This window comes from Phascolarctos cinereus, unplaced genomic scaffold, assembly GCF_003287225.1.
Source record: "Phascolarctos cinereus isolate Bilbo 61053 unplaced genomic scaffold, phaCin_HiC Scaffold_726;HRSCAF=1367, whole genome shotgun sequence".
Classification (NCBI taxonomy): Eukaryota; Metazoa; Chordata; class Mammalia; order Diprotodontia; family Phascolarctidae; genus Phascolarctos; species Phascolarctos cinereus.
The window spans coordinates 181388274-181411265 of NW_027556098.1; the positions used below are offsets into that span (position 1 = coordinate 181388274).

A 22992-nucleotide genomic window follows, 5' to 3' on the forward strand; every position below is an offset into this window, starting at 1 on the left:
GCTATGATGGTCTGAGTATTCCCCTTGCATCTCCCTTTGTATTGTTGTGTATGGTTTTGTTTTCTATACCTTTGGGAAAGGTAGCCAGGAGAATCCATCTCTCTGTCTCTGTCTCTGTCTCTGTCTCTGTCTCTGTCTCTGTCTCTGTCTCTGTCTCTCTCTTTCTCTTTCTCTCTCTCTTTAAGTTTTAAGATACAAGATTTATCACTGTGTCTCTTGGGAAATAAGACACAGAGTAGGGAGGAGGGAAGAGATGGGGAGAAAATTTGGAACTCAAAATCTTGTGGAACTGAATGTTGAAAACTAAAAATAAATTTAAAAAAGAGGAACAAGAATTCACAGAGTATAGGACACAGAGTATATCCATGAGATCTGAACAGTAATGAAATTCTCTGCTATTCTGGGTTCAGAAATAGTTATCTGTTGCTTCACAATTGAGCTCAATCACCTATGACTGGGAAAAATTACATAGCAATGTACATCTTTGTGACAAATGACAATATAGCTTGTTTATATCCACCCTGAATCTCTTCCACTGACTCTTTGGTGACCTGTAATTTTGGCTCTTCTAAGATTGTGTTCTTTTATGATATAGACACATAGAATCTCCAGTAGAATATTAATGTTAAAGACAATAACTTCTGTGGCAGCAAGCAATTTGGAATCATTGAAGTTACTGAATAACTCCTCAAAATAGAGGCAATATGGTAAAGTGAATAAAATTACATGCATGGATTGGGGCACCTAGGTTAGAATCCCAACTTGGATCCTTATTAGCATTGCAACTGTAGGTAAGTCGTTTCACTTCTAAAAACTTGACTTTCCTCGTGTCAAAAGTGGGGATAATTCTTGCACTATTTATTATATGGCTGTTTGGAGAAAACTACTTTGCAAATGTTAAAAAACTATGTAAATGTGAGTTATCTAATATTTTTATTAGATAATACTAGTGATTCCCTGATCCTGTTAATACTTTGAAATAAAATCACAAAAGATAAAGGGATTGTAGGTTCACAAAAGGATAGTAGATTTTGTTAATAATGTTTTTCAATATTTTATTGATGTTTGTTAATTGTATAATGTTTATTAATGAAATCCACTACCACCTACCTCCCCTCTCCTTCACCAAGATCCATTTGTTTATTCAGCTATCACTTTGGAAGTAGAAATGGATTGTGAAATTGGAGTTAGTGATATTTGTCATTGTTAGCTTTTTAAGGTTGATATTATGGGAGAAAATGGCAATGTTTTCTCTCTCACAAAATATCATTCAATGCTTCTGACATGATCAGAATACAGGGTGAGATGGAACAGTGAGCTGACTTCATGTGGCATATTTTCCATTCTTACATGCTATTCTTACATCAAGTAGGGCCTGATCCAACCTTAAATACAGTTTTACCTTGTAAAAATAGAGGAAGGGTCATGGTTAGAAACAATATACATGTGTATGTATGCATGTAGACATGAAAGGATTCTAGGGAGTGAGAGAAGCCAAAATGTCTCCTTAGGAATACATAGAACCAACCAGACAGTTACCAAAACCATACCTACCAAACCTTCTGCCAATTAATTCTAATGACTTCATATAAGTTCATATACATGGAAGCTCATGTCTACACACAAAGTACCATCACATAGAAGGACTTCCTAAGTGGGTCTCACCTATAGGATCATTCCCAATCCAAGGAAAGGAGAAAAATTGCCAAAAAAAAAATGAAGCCAGACATCATCGTCATTGTTAGATGGTATTTATTAATCATCATTACCTAACAACATATGTTACCTTAAAATAGAGAACAATCAATACACCTCCTGGGAATTTGTATTCTGAAACAAATCTCTTGGAGTCCACCTATTAGGAGGGCTGTCACATGGCTAAAATGAGATAATATATGTAAAACACTTTGCAAACCTTAAAGCACTATATAAAGATCACTAATTATTTTAATAACAATCTAACACATATTCTCATCTTATATTTAAAGTCTTACAGCTTTAAGTCTGAGGTGACAATGAACACCCCAAATGCTTGTAGAATAAAGGCTAATTTTTTGCAGCAAATGAATGCATTTTCTGTTTAGATAAGGAAGGCCACACTTTATCATAGAAGGAAAATTGAGTATTTATTATTAGCACTTCTTAAATATAAGCCAGAAATAAATGGAATCAAATATATTTGTTTTCCCTCCACTCTTCAGATCTTTAGAAAATCTATTCAAAAAGGTTCATTAGTCACGAAGGATTTATTGAATGTCAACTAGGTTCAGGAATGGGGCAAACAAGTAAAACATGGTCATATCCTACCTTAAGAAAACTGACTATATGAAAATACAAAGCTTAAGAAGCAATACAATAATTGATGGGTGTGTGTGTGTGTGTGTGTGTGTGTGTGTGTGTGTGTGTGTGTGTACCTGATATCCATTCTGTGGCAAAAGATAAGCTAGCCCTCACCAAAAAATAATAATGATAATAATAATATTTTTATTTGTTTAATGTATAGCATATAAGATAAACCCCATTTAGGAAAAATGCCACGATCTTGGGATTTTCAAAGTCATTATTTACTTTTTGATGAAGGCAATATTTCCACCATTGAGCAAAAATTAATGAATCATAAAATGTCAAAACTGGAAAGGATCCTAAAGATCATCATGTTGAACCTCTTCCGTTTACAAATAAAGGACAAAGACTCAAATAAGTTAAAGCCCATTGTCAAAGCCCATTGACTCTTTCAAGCAGGATCTGGCCCCAAGGGAACATGTTTTAGGATAAAGTAGGCACACATTTCTACTGAATTTTACTGTTCCAACTTTGATTTTTATAGCTGCCCTTGGCTTTTGACCTATTACTCTTGGACTTGGATCCTATATTTCTGACTTGGGTATCTTACTGACTGATGAATGTCTGGCTTTTACTTGCGAATCATTTAATCTTTCAATTCCAAAGTTTGGCAATATTTTAGGGCTGGTTTAATCCAATCTCATAGTAATATTGATTTAAAGCTAGAAGAGATCTTAGAGGTCTTATCCAACTTATCCCCTTTATTTTACAGATAAGAAAACTAAGGCCCAGAGAAATTAAGTGACTTGCCTAAGGTCACACAGATAATGCTAGAACAAAAATACAAACTTTTGATTGAAATTTAGTGCTCTTTCCACTGTTATCACACTACCCCTTTCCTAGGGGCTCTAACTCTCAAGCTGAAATTTCCACCTGTTAATCATCCTATGAAACTCTGGAGTATTTGGAGTATTCTGGCCACTTTCTCATCTCTAGTAGGGACCCGGAGAGACATGACAGTGTAGGAAAGTGCTAGCCACATGAACTCATATGCAATTTACCCATGACATTTTCATGATACAATGGAAGAAAAAACATTCTAAAGGAAACAGGCTAGAAACTGTGCCTTTGATTTGGTCTTCACTGACTAATAAGGATAGCTGTAAAAATCTGAGGAGGGAGGGTGGTTGTTGAATGTCCCTGAAAACAGAGTTAAAAGTATTTATTTGTCAAACTCTTAATGGATTGTGGAAATTAATGTTTTTAGATATGCCATCATAAAGCATAGAGAAATTGGAGAGATTAATTCCTTGTTTCCAGATATAAGCAAAATCTCCATCACATTTTCTCCCCAAGTTTCTCATTGATTCATATGCGAATGTCCCAAGGAACAAACGACCCAGGTTCATCCTTTGGTATCTAGAGAAAAGAAGACATTAGGATATTCGTTATTTTATTGATGATACCATTATTTTTATTTTGCTTATAATTGTAGCAAATCATCTGTCATTTTCCACTACTACTTTGACTTCAATACTTGAAGGAACTCTTGTTTCATTCATTTCATTTGCCTCCATATGCTCCCCATTGCTAGCCTGGGTGTTGATAAGTGAATTTTTGCTGGGGTTCAGGGCTCCACACCACTTCCTGGCATACTCCACAGCATGTCCCATGCGCGGATTCCCTTTCCTAGTTCCCCGGCACATAATGAGCACAAACACACCAGCTACTGGTTAACCTTCTGGGGATGAACCTTTCCAAACTTAGCTAGTTTACCAGTGAGGAGCAGGTGGAGGTAGTGCTCCTCACACACCAGACAATCTCTTGCCAGGTCTGCCCTCAAAAGCATTTCTAACTTGGCAGGACTTTCCAGTGCTAACATTCTGTTGGCATGAGGGTCAAGTATTCAGGGCCACTTTCATATCATGATGAGTCAATAAGACTTTAATGGAGTCATTGTCCATTAGGGCTCAAAAAACTGTCCAGATACCTGCTCATCAGGTAGCCATCTAGGTAGTGGAAAAGAAACTAAATGTCTTTTGTACAGACTCCAAATTCCCTCTGTTCCCATGAAGCTTGATTATGAGATACCATCCAACCAAGGCACTCCTGCTCTGACCAACGAACCATCCACTGGTAAGCTACGAGAGCCTTTTACTTAAATAATAATTGTAATTCACCCAAATTGCAACCCCTTGGTCTGTGATTTATGACAAAGAAGTATTCAAGTCACATATTTACTGTAGAAGTCAGATTCCTCTTTTCTCAAGTCATTGGTCAATCACGTCTGACTCTTCATGACCCCCCCTTTGGGGTTTTCTTGGCAAAGATACTGAAATGGTTTGCCATTTCCTTCTCCAGTTCATTTTACAGATGAGGAAACTGAGGCAAACAGGGTTTAAATGACTTGCCTGGGTTCACACAACTAGTAAATGTCTGATGCTGGATTTGAACTCAGGTCTTCCTAACTCTAGACTCAGTGATCTATCCACTGTGCCACTTAGCTGCCCCAAATGCCTTCTTTTCTACTCTATCTCAAATGATTTAGTGGGTATAATACTAGACTTGGAGTCAGGAAGACCTAAGTTTAAATCCTGCCTGAAATAACTTACAGCAGCGTAAGCCTGCTCAAGTAACTTAATCTCTCTGTAAAACAAGGAGGTTGGACTCATTGTCCTCTAAGGTCTTTTCTATGTCTAAATCTATGACTCTAAAATTGCCTTTAAAACAACATACTAGGGATAAAAGAGTTCTAAGACTTGAAATATCAATTTATATTGAATAATTATGTGTTCATTACTAAATATACCATCTTGGCCTCCTTAAACTTGGGCAGAGGCAGTGTTATATGCCCAGAGGGAAAAAATGGCCAAGAAAGAAAAAAGAGAAGAATAAGCTAGTTCTTCCAGGTTATTCTTAGTAATATTTAGCTTTTAATAGCTCCATAAATTATGAGGCATCTACTAATCTTGAAGAGAGGCTTGCAGACAAATAAAGGGTTGAAAAAGAGTCACAGAATGCCCGAGTGGACCAAGGACTGACCTTAGAGTCACTAAGTCCTGCTCTGACATACACATACTAATTATGTGACCATAAGCAAGTTACTTAAACTTCCCAGTGCTCCAAGTAACTTTTAAAGAAAAGGAGTTTGAAGGATGGAGCTCATGGAGGAAGGAGGTTTGAAGCACAGGTACAAGTAAAGGAATGGGTTTTTTTTGTAAGAAGGGCCACTTCTCTCTACAAGACTAGGAGAGAAGAGATGGAAGAATGATGTTGAGGTGATTTAGAACATAGAATTGGAACGAAAAGGGAATTTAAGATGGATGGACTCGATTTTTTTAGCATTTGAAAAAACACTCTTTTGTGAGGGAGGAGCAGTAAGGTTGTATAACTGGTTCAAAGTGAGAAAAGAAGGTCTGGACTATTTTACTGACCTTTTTTTCCTTCTAGAAACCCTGCCCTCCTTGGGTTTTCATAACACTGTTCTGTCTCGGCCCTCTTCCTGGCCACTCCTCAGTTTCCTTTATTGGTTCATCATCCCTTATTCCATCCCTTTTTGTGCACACACCCCAGCCTGGCTTCTCTATACTTCTCTCTATACTCTTCTTAGTGATCTCATTAGCTACCATAGGTTCAATCTTCTCTATGAACACACCTTCCAGTCCAACATCAGAAACAACTTATTAGACAGTTCTGCCTGGATTTCCCATAAGCATTTCAAACTCCACATATTCATACCAGAACTGACTATTTTCCCAATATCCAAATCTTGTCCTCTTCTTTACTTTCTTATTTCTTTTGAAATCACCAACCAGTCCCTCAGATTCACAACCTTAGCATCATCTCAAATCTTCTCTCTCTCACCTCTCACATCCAATCAGTTCTCAAGTTTTGTCAATTCTACCTCCGCAACATTTTTCTCATTCATCCCCTTCTCCCCACCTCTCAAGTCATCCCCTCTCACCTCAACTACTATGATAGCTGTCAAATTGGCCTGATTACAGCTTAGATTTGGAGAGAATAGACATTAAAGGGTACAAGGAAAGGATAGGATCCCAGGGAATAAAATTCTGCAGGGAAAGTCAACCAAAAAGGGGAGTCAAAAATGAAATTCTGAAGACAAACAATGATATACTGATGAGTATAAAACGGGGAAATTGTCTAAAGAGAATGCCATAGATATACAGGGAACTCATCAATCAACTTAGAAATTGGAAAAGCAAGGACCTGAACCCAAATCTTCAAAATCCAGCGCTCTTTTCACTCTACCATGAATATGAAGTATGACATAATCCTGTAAGAACAATGTCAAGAGTACTGAAACTCAAAATAAGCTGAGGCTGAGGAAAGCTGAGGAAATTTGTAAAGGTTTTGTTTTTTTAATTTCTATGACAGGGAATGAACCTGTAGAAGGGGACTCCAAGATGAAGAAATGACCTCTGCTAAAGCAAGTGAGCACCTTCTCCGCAACTTATGATCTTAGAGAACTGATTAGATTTCTAAGAGGTTAAGTAATGCCCAGAGTCACATGGCCAGGATATATCAGAAGCAAGACTTGGACCTAAGTCTTCCTGGCTCCAAGACCAACGCTCTATCCACTACACCATGCAATCTCTCCTTTTAATATTGTTGAATAGGAGATAAGAGTAACAAAAAAGGGTTAGGATTGTTGCTTCAAAAAGATGGAATAATGATGGAGAGAAGGTTTCTTTTGTTCCTTTGAATTTCTCTGGCAAGAAGGATGATCTTTGGATGAGAAAGTACAGAACAAAAATGCCTAATAGGGAATTAATACCAAAGATAAGCATAGAGATCCTAAGTAAGCCCTTATATGCCCTTGATAAGTTCAGATCACTTGGCACAAAAGAGCTGCCTTCCAGGGTATGTCTGATGAGATTGCTGAGCCACTGTTGATGATACTTGGAGATCATGGGGAATGGAAAAGGTATGGATGGATTAGAAAAGGATAGATGTCATAATTTAAAAAAAAAAAATGAAGAGGATGGAGCCTGTAAACTATAGTCCAATGAGTTTGACTTAAATTCCTGATTAAAGGGACAGTTTGTGAACATTTAGAAAAGGAACTGTTTGAAGTAATCATCAGCCTTTCAGGCCTTGTCCAACAATGAAGAAATAATTAAATCAGCTGGAATCCTTGATCTTGGCCTTCTATTTATGAGTTAACTTCTTTTGTTAATGGGAGAGGGAGAAAGAGGAAGAAAGATATTGTGAGTTTGTGTCTTTGGATGTGGTAGGAGATGAAGAAGAGTTATTTCACAAATAAAACATTTTAAAAGACAACCAAAAAAATGCCACTTTTTTCAGATAGACTGGTCATGAAAAGATTAGCGAACAGGTTAAATTACAAGGGCCACCTATATCAGATTTTTTTAAACCTAACTATTCCTCTGCAGCTAGATGGCACAGTGGATAGAGCGGTAGGCCTGGAGTCACTAGTCTTCCGGAGTTCGAATACAGCTTCAGATATTTACTAGCTGTGTGACCCTGGGCAAAGAACTTAAATCTTCTTTCCCTCAGTTCTTCATCTGTAAAGTGAGCTGGAGAAGGAAATGGCAAACTACTCCAGTATCTTTGCCAAGAAAACCCCAGATGGGGTCATGAAGAGTCAGACAGGACTAAACAACAACAAAATTCTTCTTTGTTGTACTTTTTCTTTTTTGTTTATAAAATGAAGAATGAAAAATTGTGAATTTTTTACTGTAGGGCTGCAAGTCTAATATTTCATACCCTCAGGAATCTGCAGGGCTCTATTTAGAGATAATAATAATCCTAAAAGTTATCATTTCCCCCCTCTCATTTCCCTCTACTTTGCTTACAGTAGAAAACTACTTTGGTGGTTCATTCCTCTCTAGCCCCAAGAAAGAAGTTAGCATTTTTCCAAGTTTGTTTCTTTTGAAAAATATGTACCATTTTTGTAAATTTATCTTCACACGCCATTCTAATCTTCTCAGGAGTCAATGGACTATTCAATGTGAAAACTCCAGAAAATCCTCTTTCTTGTCGAGCTGCAAGTATTGCATCATGTAAGGCAAAAAACACAGAAGATCCCAGGAATAATGAAGCCTCACCCAGGCCCTTGGAGGAAAACAAATATAGTGGCTAAAAAAAAATCCAACTTTTTTTACTTATGCATTTTATTTATATTTAATTAATATTACCTATTATTTTAAAAAATGAGTTAATAGATGTAAAATGTTTTGCAAACCTTAGCCTGAAAAACAAATTTCAGCAATTATATTTCTTTCTTTGTAGTCTTTGTTGAGTACAAACCATTAGCAACTGAAAAGTAAACTTATTTGATAGGGTACTTCCCACCTAAAGAAGAAGCATTAATCTCCTCCCAGCAGAATGTAAACTTGAGGGCAAGGGAACTTTGTTTTTCTGGGGTTTCTTTTTTTATTCCCAGTACATATTATAATGCATCACAGATACTGGTTTAATATATACTTGCATTATATTGAATTGAATTCCCTCCTCAAATACTTTCCAGTGAAAAATTAATTCTTATCCAGTGTACCTTACCTTTGATGAATATATAGTGTGTGCAACTTCAGAAGCAGGCAAAAAGGACACATTGAACTCAGTAGGAACATCACAGAAGGAAGGAATTTTATACTGTTCTGGCCCCCGAGTGTAAAGGATTCCTTCAGGTGAGTATTTCAGTTCCTCTAATGTATAAAGACCCACACCTTGAATAAACGCACCTTCCACCTGATGTAAAAAAGTGATAAGGAATTAGTTTTTCCATATATAGTCAAATATCATCAGGTATGTTAAATCAAATGCTTTGCAACTTTAAGATAACATTTATTTTTTAAGTATTTTAAGCATTTTGCAGGGAACCACTTGCTCTTGGGTTATTAGCAACAATAAACTTAGAGTAAGAATATCTGGGTTCTAGTTCTGTCTCGGACATGAACTAGCTGTGTGATGGTAGGCTAGTCACCTTATTTTCTTGAGACTCAACTTCTCATTTGTAAAAATGGAGGAATTGTATCAAATGATCCCTAAGGTCCCTTCTGTTTCCATTCATCACAATTTCTTACCTTCATATAAGTATGGGACAGGGAATGGACTTGCGATTTGATTGGTATGGGGAGTTCTGGGGAGGAGAGTCCTTCTATCAATAGAGGTCATTGCCTTCTTTGCAATTTACAATCTTAAACACTTGGCCTAGAGCACTGAGTATTTAACTTATTTTTTACAGCCAATATATATCAGAAGTATAATTTGAACCCTGGTCTACCAGTCTTCAAGCATTTTTCTACCTATTTCATGCAGCCTTTAATGAGTTCCAAGGGGCAGGTAGGTGGCACAACGGATTTGAATTCAGGTCCTCCTGACTCCAGGGCCAGTGCTTTATCCACTGTACCACTTAGCTGCCCCTTATTTCCTTTTCTGATAGTGTTTCTAGACTGGTAAATATGTGAAGTGCCGCTTGGAGAGAATATAACTGGATTTTTAGAGAATCATTTTATAAAGTCTCTATTGATATTCATGTGGACAAAATGTAGAAATATGGGCTGAAAAATAACATGACTAAGTCAGTTTGGACCTGACTGAATTAATGGAGCTAAAAGGTTGCAATTAAGGGACTGATGTCAACTTGGAGGGAAGTCTCCAGTACAACATGTCAAGACTGTGTCCTTGATCTTGCTGTATTGAATATTTTTATTAATCACTTGGATGAAAATATGGAAGGCACTATTGGCAGTTCTCAGAGGGATAGCTACCACACTGGATGTATGAACCAGGATCTAAAAATATTTCAATAAGTTAGAAAAATAGTCTGATCTAAGGAGATGAAAATTATTAGATATAAATATAAAATCCTACAGGGATCCAAATATTAATTGCATAAGTACAGAATAGGGGAGATATGCTAGATGACAATTCATGTGAAAAATATCTAGAGGCTCCAATCAACTGCAAGATCAGTATGATTCAACAATGTGATGCGATAACCAAAAAAAAAAAAATCAGTATAATTTTAGGCTGTACTGGCAGAAGGCACTACCAGAATCAGTGATCAGACTACATCTCATCTGAAGTCCTCTGCTTTACTTAGGGCTTTAACAAGAGAAATGTATCCAGAGGAGAACAGTTCTAATGGTAAGATTAGAAGGCTCTCCATATGAGAAATGATTGAAGGAATTGAGGATGATTAGCCTACAGAAGGAAAGGCTAATAGGGAGACACAATAGCTTCTTATAGAAGAAACTTTCCAGATCATCTAGTCAAACCACTCAATTTAGAGACAAGGACTCTTTCCCTTGCCATATTCCATATCACAATTCATCCTGAGATGACAATAGGATTATTCTAAATATTATTAATATGGTCAGACCAATCTCCAGAAAGTATCACTTTCATAAGATTACTCCTCTGCTTAGAGGACACTGGTCTCCTGCTGAATAATAGATCAAGTCCAATCTCCTTTCCCTGGTTTTCAGATTGGTGTCTCCTCTAAGCTCCAGACCTGTTTCTCCACAAGCACATCTCACAGGCATCTCAAAAAAACCTATAGAAAAGTGAACTCCTTATCTTCTTCCTATACCTGTTCATCCCTTTTTTATCTTTTATTTTGAAGAAAGCCTAGTATAGTATATAGAGAGCCAGACTTTGACTCAGTAATAGTGTTCAAATCCACCTGACACACTAGCTATGTGATACTCGACAAGTCGCTTAATTAGTTAATCTCTTTAAGGTTCTGATTGTTAATCTATAAAAATTGGGGATACTAATAGCACCTACTTCAAAGGTTTTTTGTTGGGTTTTTTGGTGAGGATCAAATGACATATTGTACATAAAGCACTTTTAAACCTTAAAACACTATGTAAATGTTAGCTATTATTAACTTTGGTTACTACCTTTTGCTTAGTCCGACCCATGTTCAGAATCAGAATTCTTAGTCCTGTTATTTGTTTCCTGCATCTGGAATGCTCCTCCTGTTCCCTCCTCACTTACTGAATCCCTATCCATCATTTAAAAAGTCTATTTCAAACAGCATCCCTTTCCACGAAGTCCCCCCATTTCCCCTACATGATGGCAATATTTTCCATCAGACCTCATTCAGTACTCTGTTCTTAATTCTAAGGTGCACTTATCCTGTAACATCCTCCAGTATTTGCCAAGAAGTATGCTGTGGCCACTCTAATCAGATTAATCTAATCAGGAATGAGTGATAAAGAAAAAAAAAACTTAAGCACTAGCTATATGGCCAAGCACTGTGCTAAGCATGGGGAATGAAAATACAAGCAATAAAAGTCCCTGACCTCAGAGAGCTTATATTGCAATAGGGGAAGACAACAAATACAGAAGAGATGGGGGGAGGGTTACACATATGTTGGTATAGTTCGGGAATGGCCAAGAAATGACTTGGAAGCCTGGTTTCAGGGAAAGTAAGGCAAAAACAAAAACAAAAAAGAACAACAACAACAAACAAACAAAAACTGCCTGTTAGAGACCAGTATCTCAGGAGGAAGAGTACAAGATTCTGATATTATGAGGGAAATGAGGAGGCTGACCAGAGTGTAGGCAAGATAGTTGGAAATGCTCGTACATTTTTAACTTTCTTTACAACACTCATTCTATCCTCTGTGTCTTCATTTTTGCCCTTCTCATTGCCTGTTGTGCCATACCCTTTACCTAATTACAAGCCATCCTTTACAGCCCAATTCGTATTCTACTTCAGTATACCATGATGACTTCCCAAACTGAGCACGTAATGATTCCTTCGTTCTCTGAATTCCTTTAGCATTTGTTTGTATGACACAAGTTAAAAGGATATGATATACTCAGATACTGTTGTCTTACTGGTTCCTGTGTATTAGTCTAACCTCTCCAACTAGATTCTAAGACCTAAGTTCAATGTTTTAGTCTTTGAGAGCCTATGGCCAAAAAAACAAAAATCATCCTATGGACAAACTCATGATGATTTTTAGCTTAGAATACTTTAGAATACTCATACTTTTCTTGCCAACTGGGCATATAGTAGGCACATGACAGATGTTTAGTTGATTGATTTTGTAGCATTAGTGGCCTGAGAGAACCTTATACTTCAAATTCTATTCAGGAGTTGGGAACCTGTGGCCTCAAGGCCATGTGTGGTCCTCTAGGTCCTCAAGTGCTACCTTTGACTAAATCCAAACTTCACAGATCAAATCCCCTAAATAAAAGGATTTGTTCTATAAAATTTGAACTCATCCAAAAGGCCCCACTCAAGGGGCCTAGAAGGCTACATGTGGCCTTGAGGCTGCAGGCTCCCCACCCTGGATAAGCTTAATCTTTTCTCATACCCAAACTCCTTTAAAATAGCCTAAATATTTTCTGAACTGATACGTGATAATAGGAATTTTTTTTTTGCCCTGAAGGAATAAAGATTCCCCAGTATGAAGGAAGGATACCCTTACATAAAGGTGTGGCACATAAAAGTAATGAGTAAATATGTCCCCAGAAATCCCCACAGCATTGTTCCACTCCAATCTTTACTAAAAAGATGAATGTTAGAAATACAGAAAGATTGAAAAATGGTAACACTTACTTGACCTATATCAATAGCTGGATTGATACTGTGACCAACATCCATGACAATGTCTGTTCTTATGTTCTGTTAAAAAAATAAAAATAAAAGAAGGTCTATTTGTGCTTTCTGAAAACCAGTTCTAGGGAGAAGAAAAAGCTGCATCCTTGGCACTAATTCATTCCTGAGTGGTGCCACCACATCCCCATTTCTTTCAGGATCAAGGAGTGACAAAAGATTCTATTAAGTGAAAAGAGTTTTCAGAGTTATATCAACAAACTAACCAACCTAATAGCTTGGCCACTATTCTCTCTATAAGAAATAAGTAGTTAACAAAAAATATGACATGTCATAAATTATCAATTAAATAAGTTGATTCATCAAAAGACAAAAGAAATGACACAACAAACTAGAAACAGCTTATACTTTTCTATATTTTCTTATACCTTTATAACTATAGCAAGATAAGATAAGAAATAGTATTTGTATTCCTCCTGCTAATGAATTTTTTATAGAACTTGGTGTGCCATAGTAACAAGGGCAAGAAATATATTCATCTCTTATTTTAGGTTTTTATTTCCATAGTAGTGAAAGGGCTGAACCTCAAGGCTGGACCTTAGAAACCAGAACTTCTCTACTAATCTGCAAATGAAAAGCAGCGTATTGGGGTAGTCAGTCTCTCCCAAGAGCCCTGAGGATTCTCATCTCTCATGGGAACACAATTAGCTATAATAATTAATGGAAGGGAAAATATGAAAACTGAGGGATGCAATGTTTAAGGGCATGTCTTCATCTAGATCAGAAGTGCCAAATATGCAACCCACTATACTCCTGAGAAAGACCCCGGGCATGTATGGCATGGGAAGAGTTGAAGATCTAGAATAGGATATAGTTTCTATCTGATTTTAATGTGCTGAAAAATTAATTTTAAAATAGAAATATGTAAATAGGTGTCATTTTCAAAGTCAATATACAGCCCAAAGAGATCCATATACATATATATGTGTGTATGTATAGTTAAGTGTCCCCCATTTCTATTTGAGTTTGACAACATTAATCTAGATTATTGTCTTAAGAAAAAAATTAGTTGATAATACAGGATACTAATCCCACAGACTTGAAGCATTCATCTCACTTGTTCAACAGGATGGAGTAGTGGAAACAGCATTGAATTGAACTTTCTCTACCATATCCGGTGCCATTTGCCTTCATCTTTTCTCCCCTCCCTCCCCCCTTTTCAGCTTCTTTCTTCCTTTTATGTGTTTTCTTCCCCATTAGAATATAATCTCCTTGAAGACAGGGACAATTTTTATTTCTTGCATTTGTATAACCAGCACGTAGCACACTGCTTTATATATAACAGGTATCTAATAAGTGCTAATTGTCTTGGCTTATTAACTGGTCTGGGACTCAGAAGACTTGGCTTCCAGTCCCAACTTTTTTCACTAACTCATTGTGCGATCCTGACAAAGTCATGTCACTTCTCTGGAGCCTCTGTTTCCCGTTGGGGGAAACACAGTCAACCAAAATAGAGACTCCCAGAACTGGAAGAAAGATTACACAGCATCTAGTTTGACCTCTTATTTGTAGAAGGGGAAACAGAGGCTCCAGAGAAGTGACATGACTTTGTCAGGATCACACAATGAGTTAGTGAAAAAAGTTGGGACTGGAAGCCAAGTCTTCTGAGTCCCAGACCAGTTAATAAGCCAAGACTCCCAACCCCAGAAGAGATTGTTTCCCCACATGATGAGGAAACTTATGACCAGCCTAAAATATCATTTGAGAAAAACCCAGGAATTTTGTGTATTGGCAGAAGGTAGGGGGAAGGGGAGGTGGCAGAATAGAAGGGGACTCCTCTTGTATAATTTATGAAGCTATAAATATGCTATAATATTCAATGAAAAATTGTATGTGGTCCATTACATGAGTAAAGAAAGTCACTTATCTGACAAACAGAAAATAGACCTCTCGGCTGACACAATAAATTTGGATTGACGTCCTGAGACTGATTTGGCAGACTATTAAGAATGCTCTATTATTATTTTTCACATAAGAGCTTAGAATCACTGGTCACCCTGGTCTGATAACACCAACAAATATACTTGATAACATTTTTTGGGTTACATATTCGTAAATGGCTTAAAAATTCTTGTTTGAACTTATCCCTCACAACTCTGAGATTCCATGATTTTGACACATAAGACTGGCATTGCCTGCTTTAAGGGAGGGATGGAATTCAGCTTGTAATTTAGGCCTAGGTTGGAGACTGTATAAGGAAGCAGTTACCTTATGATCTCCTGTCAGACAATCGACTTCAACTTCTGAACAGGCAGCTCCATATACATAGTAGGCAAATGGCTGACCTTCTCCTTTTTCCCAGTCCATGTCAGACTCATAGCCCCTGTTGGAAATGTAGGTTTGTTTTTTTTTTTTAAGCATCTTGCAAGGGTAGATTTAAGTGGTGGTAAAAGCAACTATGCTTAGAAGTAGAGTTCAGCTCTGTCACTTAGCTGAGTGACGATTTGTTGGCATTCGGTCATTTCAATTGTGTCCAACTCCTTGTAACCCCATTTGGGTTTTTTTTTGGCAGAGATACTGGAGTGGTTTGCCATTTCCTTCTCCAGCTTATTTTATAAAACTGAGGCAAACAGGGTTAAATGACTTGCCCAGGGTTACACAGCTAGTAGGTGTCTGAGGCCAGATTTGAACTCACATCTTCCTGACTACAAGCCAGGCACTCTATCCACTGTACCACCTACTGGCCTGAGTGATGACACATCAATCACTTAACTTGTCTGGACCTGACTCTTAACCCCTTTTCCTCATTTGCCTCCTCAGTTTCCTCATCTGTAAACTACGGACATAGTACTTGCATTAACTGCTTTAGAGAGTGGTCATGAGAAGGCCACTTTGTAACTATAAAATATATAAAAGTGGACTATTATAAGTAGTCAGTTTTTATTATAGTAAAAATTCTGGTTGGATTTTATTTCACAGCTTTTATAAGCTGTGTTTAAAACAAAAGACCCAGAAAATAACCAGATCACTGAAAGATTCACCAGATTGTTTAGACCATTGAAAGACAGAAATCTTGCATAATATATAACTATCATTTCACTGATCTAAAGGGGCATTTCCATGCCACTACAACACACACACACACACACACACACACACACACACACACACACACACCCTTCTTGTTTTGGGCTCTTATTTCAAACCCCTGAAATAGTCTTAAACAAATGCTCTAGGTCATTATGAATGTTTTTCCAAAAGTATTCCCCTCCCAAGAAGAATTTTGCCTACCCTGGAGCTTAATCTAATGTGAAAGTCTCAATACTTGCTTTTTCTGATAAATGCTCAAAGCCATTCATACCTTCTAGACCAGAAGGGTCAAACACATGGTTCAAAACACTCTTGAGGGGCAGCTAGGTGGTACAATGGATAGAGCACCCGCCCTGGAGTCAGGAGGACCTGAGTTCAAATTTGGCCTCAGACACATAACACTTACTAGCTGTGTGACTTTGGGCAAGTAACTTAACCCCGATTGCCTCACAAAAAAAGAAAAAAAACACTTGAATGTAGCTTGAACCAGATTAAAATGTAATTGGAAAATATTTAACAGAATAACAATGTAACAAAACATAGGTAATGTTAATATCTGGTTTTCTAAATCAATATATGCCCATAGGGATTCATATATTTGATTCAAGAGCCCCCATTTCTTTCAGAGTTTAACACCTCCGTTCTAGACTAACACTAGGCCACTAGGAGACAATTTAAGAAGCTTACATCCAAATCTCTTGCTCTCACTTGCCAAGCCCTAGACTCCTATGATTTATATCTATAATGCTCTAATGGCACCATTCTCTCCATAACTCTCTATCATTAACCTGGACTTCCATTTTCAGATCAGACAATCTGCATCAATTCCTTGTGTACCTCTTAGTGTTTCAGTGTTAGAGACATTTTGAGAGTAGGGAGAAGGGCAGGGACAGCTAAGGTCAGTAATTAGCACAAATTCTTCCCTTCTTTCTCTATGTTTACCTAGGCTGGACACGAAAGGCTTCCAAGTATTTGTTCTAGAAAACTCCTCAGGAATGATGAACGTTTATTTTAAAGTGATAAGAACAATGAGATGCAGCTGTCCTGACCTTTCAGGAACTTTTGCTGGATATTTCTGGTAAACTTTTATTTTTGTTGCAATATTAGCTATTCGACTACAAGTTCTCCCATGAACCTATCCAGCCATTGGTACTTTTAAATAGGAAACAGAAGTTCAATGTTAGTGGTCTATACTACCAGAAAATATAAAATACCTTTTGTCAAAACTCTAAACAGAGCCAAAAGTTTCCCTTGGTTCCACTATTTTTTAAAGGTGTGTTTTTAAAAAGCATTTTTATTCTATTTCTTTGAAATACTCTACATTAGACTTTATCTTTGAAAGTCTTCCTTTTCTCACTTTAACAGTGAGATGGCATGGTCTCACCTCAAATTTTAACAATTCCATGAGACTGAATGGGCTTTTTTACCTGAAATATCCAGTTGCTGAAAGACTAATGCTTTGATCAAAAGCTTCTGTTGCCTGCAAAAGAGGAGCATATTCTCTCATATGATACGGTCTAAAAGAAATGCATTTAAAAAAAAAAACTAAATACAACATTTCATCTATGTTTTCATTTTTAATTTTATTCTAAATTAAGTAATCCTCTTTCTGGTCAGTAACTGTTACTTCTTATTACAAATTAAATTAACAAACTGCAAGCACATGCAGAACAATTTTCTTTTCCAGTTACAGCACTAGCACTTCCCCTATTCTTAGAGTCCAAGTATTCTACATCTTAGTCTTTCAGAGCTTCAATAGCCAAAAAATCCATTTGCCCTCTGGACAAATTGGTGGTGATTTTTAAATTTGGACTATTTATATTCACATGGATCTTTAACCTCTTCAGTGTAGCTCACAACCCATACAAGGATAATGGGACAACCAACCCACGCAGCTCTTGGCCATAAGTTTGCCATTGTTGAGAGGGGTTCTGCCCCTATGCTGGAGACCTTCCTCATTTTCTCCTGACATTGTGAGGGTACCAATAGAGTACTGGTGGCTGGCCATCTGCCATCTTTCACCTTTTCCATATGGACAGCCCATCTTCTCTTCCTATAATATAATTATCTAATTACCTCATGAATAGTTTATAACAAGCTTAAAATAATTTTAAAGATTTTGCAGCAATGTTGTTTTTCCTTCTTTCCCATTTTTTGGGGAGAGAAGAAGGCTAGCAATACTGTTGCCAAAAAAAGTAAAAGAAAAGAAGGTCCCTGAAGCATTTTTAAAAGTATAGAATGGATAGAAGAAACTTCATAAGGAAACACAGATGAGCATGACAGCTTTGAAAGTAATATTTTGAATTTATTATATACTTAAAAGGAAAAGTAACTTGTATATAATGGAAATTTCTGGTTTTATGTTTAATTTTCATCATCTGCTCTACTTTGTTTATAGAAATGTTTATTTACTTGACATTTGTTTAGAATCAAAAAAAATGTTAAAGAATCTGTTGCAGACATTTATAGTATCTGTAAATGAGTTTTTCGTTTCAATATTGTGGATGTACCAATACTAAAAAGGAAAAACAAGAACATAAAAGGAGAATTCCATCAGATTCTATCAGTAGCATTGAATATCCCCCTGCATGTAATGTGTGCACTGCACTCCCTGCAGAGATAGGACAAGGTATTTTGCTCCTCAGGCAAATTGAAAAATTCTATTCCTTGTGTGTCATCAGTTAAGTCATCCCTGTAACATATGTGATGACTCACCACAAAATAAATACCTGCATGTCATGGACAATGAATTTTCTGACATGTAAAATTTGTATACACACTAAAGGTAAAATAGAATTGTTCCTAGTCATACATCCCTGTGTACTATGCCCTGGCCAAGAAAAGAATATTTGGAATCCCAGTGTGTACTTCAAAACCTGCCTCAGTAGCTTGTCAACTGTGTGACCTTCAGCAAGTCATTTTCTCTAGGCCTCAGTTTCCTCATCTGTATAATACACAGATTGGTCTAGATGATTTCTTGTGTCAGTCCATGGTCTATGATGATCAACTGAAGGAACTGGGGATGTTTGTCAGGAAGATGAGAACTGTCAGGGAGGACATCATCACTAAGTTTTAGTATTTAAAGAACTGGTACAAGAAGAGTTAGACTTGTTCTGCTTTGTAATAACCAAGAACAACAGGTTGAGCTTACACAGAGGCAAAGTTAAGTTTGATGTCAAGGAAAATTCCAAGTAACCAAAATTATTCCAAAGTAGAATGGGCAGCCCCCAAAGGCCATGAATGCCCCTTCCCTGTAGGCCTTCAAATAGAGGCTGAACAGTCACTTATGAGATCCATTGCGGTGAGGAGGGCTGCTGAGGTCCCTTACAACTCTAAACACCTGGGTTCTGTGACCCAATCAAAGTTCATGGTTCAGGATAGGAAAATCTTACCTCACAGAATAATCCTGAGGAACCTCCTCTTCCAGTTGCCAAGAACATATGGAATTTACTCATTTCCTAGATCCTTTCTTTATCACTTTAACAATAGAATACTAAGTTTTCCACTAACGGCTCTTTAAACAAAATGCTTGAGAATCTCAAAATGACCCGCTAAACTTATCAAAATCCAACCCCAAACTTCCCTTTATTCTGTCTATTTCCTCCTCACTGATGATTCAGTTTACCATGGTGGCACCTTTCAGAACCCTTTATCAAAGCTGTTTGATTTATAAGTATCTTATTAAGTACTTTCTTTGTGGTAAGAACTGCCTCTTACTCTTTCACGTAAAAACCCTTACCCAGTCCTTCCATGTGCCATGAGGGTTTTTGCTAATGATGGGTTCCAGACGTTTTCGAAGAATTTGACAAGCATCCTATAATTGATGAAAAAAATTAAAATTATGCTAGTAATGTTGTGAAGGAAATAGTAGCTTTGTTAAATAAAATTAATACATATGCACTTGAGACAGAAAGTGGTCCAAAATTAAAAAAAAAAATTTAAAGTTCAATTAGGTGCAAACCACTAAATAAACCTGCAAATTGATTCACTGTCATTAATGCCTATGGATTTATAAGAGTGCATATATAAACTCTCTAAAGGTAATGGCTCATTTTAGTTCTTCCAGTGCCTAAATAGGGCTTTGTACCCCCCAGGTGCTAAATAAATGTTTGTTCAATGAATGAGCTATATTTGTTCTTGCAACTTGTTTATTTTTAAGAACAATCTACTACTAATTCTGACAAGAGTAGAAGCAGACTTACAGGTTGGTATGAGTCAGCAGCATGGTGTGATTGTTACATAAGCTAATATAATGCTCAGACATGTACATGCCTTAGAGGAAGCAGGGGCCAGACCAAGGAATTCAGCTCATCCTGGAATTAATTAAAAGCTACTCCATAAACTATATATTACAATGAATCACTTGAGGCTTGAGCAGTTGGCCAGGATATGTGGACAAAAGTGAGAGAAGCTTAATTCAAGGCAGAATAATAATCCTCTTTGGAGGCTGGACTTTCTATGGAGCTGGTCTTTGCATGAAAGCTAAGAGGTTTAGCTGAGAATGGAGGAGATACCGAGTGACTTACTCAAATGGGCTGTACTTTTCCTACAGCATCCTGTAGGATTTTTTATTTACCTGAGACACGCTGATCTCAAAACCGTAGTTGGTTTAGTTGAACCCTCCAGGAGAAGTGTCTATGTAAAAATAAGGTGGGGGAGATCCAGCTCCAATTCAATTAATATGACAAATATTTATTAAGCACCTGATATATATGCAAGGGATTACATTACTACTGGAAAGAGGAAAATCAAGTCCACCTTTCTAACCTTATTGCCCTCTGCTCTTCAACATGGAACTTCCCTCCTTCAATCAGATTCATCATCTCACTGCCTTCAAATTCATTTTGCATATTCTAATCTCTCTGTCTTTACTCATATAGGAAATATCCCACAGCTTGGAATGCCCAACCCTCTTCTTTCCATCTCTCTATATCCTATAAATCCTATAGGCAGCATAGGAGGGGAAAAAACATTGATTACGGTTAGAGGACTTGGGTTCAAATTTGGACTTCGAGACTTACTTTTTTTATCTTAGGCAAGTCATTTAACTTTCTCAGACCTCAATTTCCTCATTTAGAAAATAGAGGGAAGGGGGGCAGCTAGGTGGCACAGTGGATGGAGTACCAGCCTTGAAGTCAGGAGGACCTGAGTTCAAATCCAGCCTCAGACCAAACACTTAACACTTATTAGCTGTGTGACCCTAGGCAAGTCACTTAACTCCAATTGCTTAAGGAAAAAAAAAGAAAGAAAGAAGCGGAGGTGGGGGGGAGTCACACTAGATGATTTCTAAGGTCTTTTCTTGCCCTAGATATATGATTATATAATCCTACTTCACTTCCCCTACCACTGACAGGCTGCACTGGGAGTTCCCACAATGGCAGTTCCCCATGCTGACAAAATCATAGATTCTTTTGTTTTCTCTTCTTTACTGAAGTGGAAACTGAAGTTAAATAACGTGTCTATGCCTACGTGACTAATTAGTATCAGAGGCAGAATTTGAATCCAGGTCTTCCTTAGTCCAAATTCAACACTTTATCCAATATACTAGATTGTAAGCTTCTAGAAGATAGGAAAGATCTCTTAGACTTCTTTGAAATCCTCTCCCTTCCTTCCTCCCAATACCTTGAACAAGTTAGGTGCTTCATAAATATTTGAACGATTTTCCATTCTCATTTCTGAATATTTCTTGATTTACTTGGCTTCACTTATATAATGCATGTCCCAAAGTCTTAGTGTAGTTTTAAACTTTCATCGTTTAAATTTATTAAAAATGTAAGCTTTAATAGCTTAAAACTGCACTAAGACTTTAGAGACATTCTTTATTTAGTCATGGAAGAAATTAGTGCTCTGATTTTACCTTCACTGCCATGCCATTAAGATCTGCCACCACGGATCCTGCTGAGACATTTGTATTAGGGACCGTCTCAGTACTTGTTCCACGCAAGTGAATATTGGCCATCGGCATCCCTAACTCACGACTGACAACCTAACAAAGAGAATAAGCTCTTATTAACCCATGTTCAATTCAATTAAAAAGACATTAAACACCTACTATTTGTAGGCTTCTGTGCTAGAAGCTTGGAATGCAACACAGACCCCGCTCTTTAGGCAGTTTACAATCTAATAATATAACAATAATGAAGATGACAATAGCTGACATAGTTTAAATACTTTTATTTAGACAGCCGAGTAAATAACATTATATGACCTGATACAAATCTGAGAAAAGACAACTTTTTATATCACAAATCTGCTTATGTTTGAAAATATTTTGCCCATTCCTATTTATTTTAAATGTGTCATACATATGTATATATTATATATATATATAAAATATATATATGCACATATATATATATATACACACACACAAAAATGTGTGTACACATATGTGTATCAGTAAGTGAAGAATGGGAAAACTATTTGATTGGTCTGGGACAGGGGTGGGTGGGGAACCTTTGGCCTTCAGGCCACACGTGGCCTTCTACATTATTAAACATGGCCTTTTGACTGAATCCAAGTTTTACAGAACAAAAACTGTACTGTACACACACACACACACACACACACACACACACACACACACACACACACAGATGTTTGAATACAAATTGAAATAAGGAAATGTTTAGCAGTATCAAAAAATGCAGAAAGGTCCAAGTGTATGAAGACCAAAAGACCACCTGACTTAGAAGTTAGGAGATTATTGATAACCTTGGAAAGAGCAGTCTTAGGCAAGTGGTGGCATGGGAAGCCAGCTTGAAAAGGTTAAGAAATGAGTAAGAGTGGTGAGAAAGGGAAAGTGGTGAGGGAACATGATTCTTTTTAAGAGTTTGGCAATTAAAGGGAGAGAAGATATAGGATGATAGCTAGAGAAAATGGCAGGCTTCGATCAAGCATGTCTGTGGCTGAGGTAGAGTGAAGTTGTGGCTATTGAGAACTGAGGAGGCAGATACATTGGGAAGCCAGACTGTTTTGGGGGGGCATCAGTGTACATGGTGAAGTCCTCTCACCCTCTCTGGTCTCCTCTAAGATCCTGCCCCATTAATCATTCCCTC

The 22992-nt window shown here is 37.2% G+C and overlaps 1 protein-coding gene across 1 annotated transcript in view; it reads right to left on the reverse strand.

Moving 5' to 3' along the window:
• Positions 1–1735: 1735 nt before the first annotated feature.
• Positions 1736–22992, reverse strand: part of LOC110207271 (aldehyde oxidase 1) — an 89466-nt gene continuing 68209 nt past the window's right edge. The window contains exons 28-35 of the mRNA XM_020984901.2: positions 21792–21920; positions 19674–19748; positions 17362–17414; positions 15113–15227; positions 12848–12913; positions 8827–9015; positions 8212–8379; positions 1736–3702 (exon numbers count right to left, since the gene is read on the reverse strand). Coding sequence (XP_020840560.1) covers positions 3652–3702; positions 8212–8379; positions 8827–9015; positions 12848–12913; positions 15113–15227; positions 17362–17414; positions 19674–19748; positions 21792–21920 — 846 coding nt within the window. The 3' untranslated portion in view covers positions 1736–3651. The remainder of the gene's footprint in view (positions 3703–8211; positions 8380–8826; positions 9016–12847; positions 12914–15112; positions 15228–17361; positions 17415–19673; positions 19749–21791; positions 21921–22992) is intronic.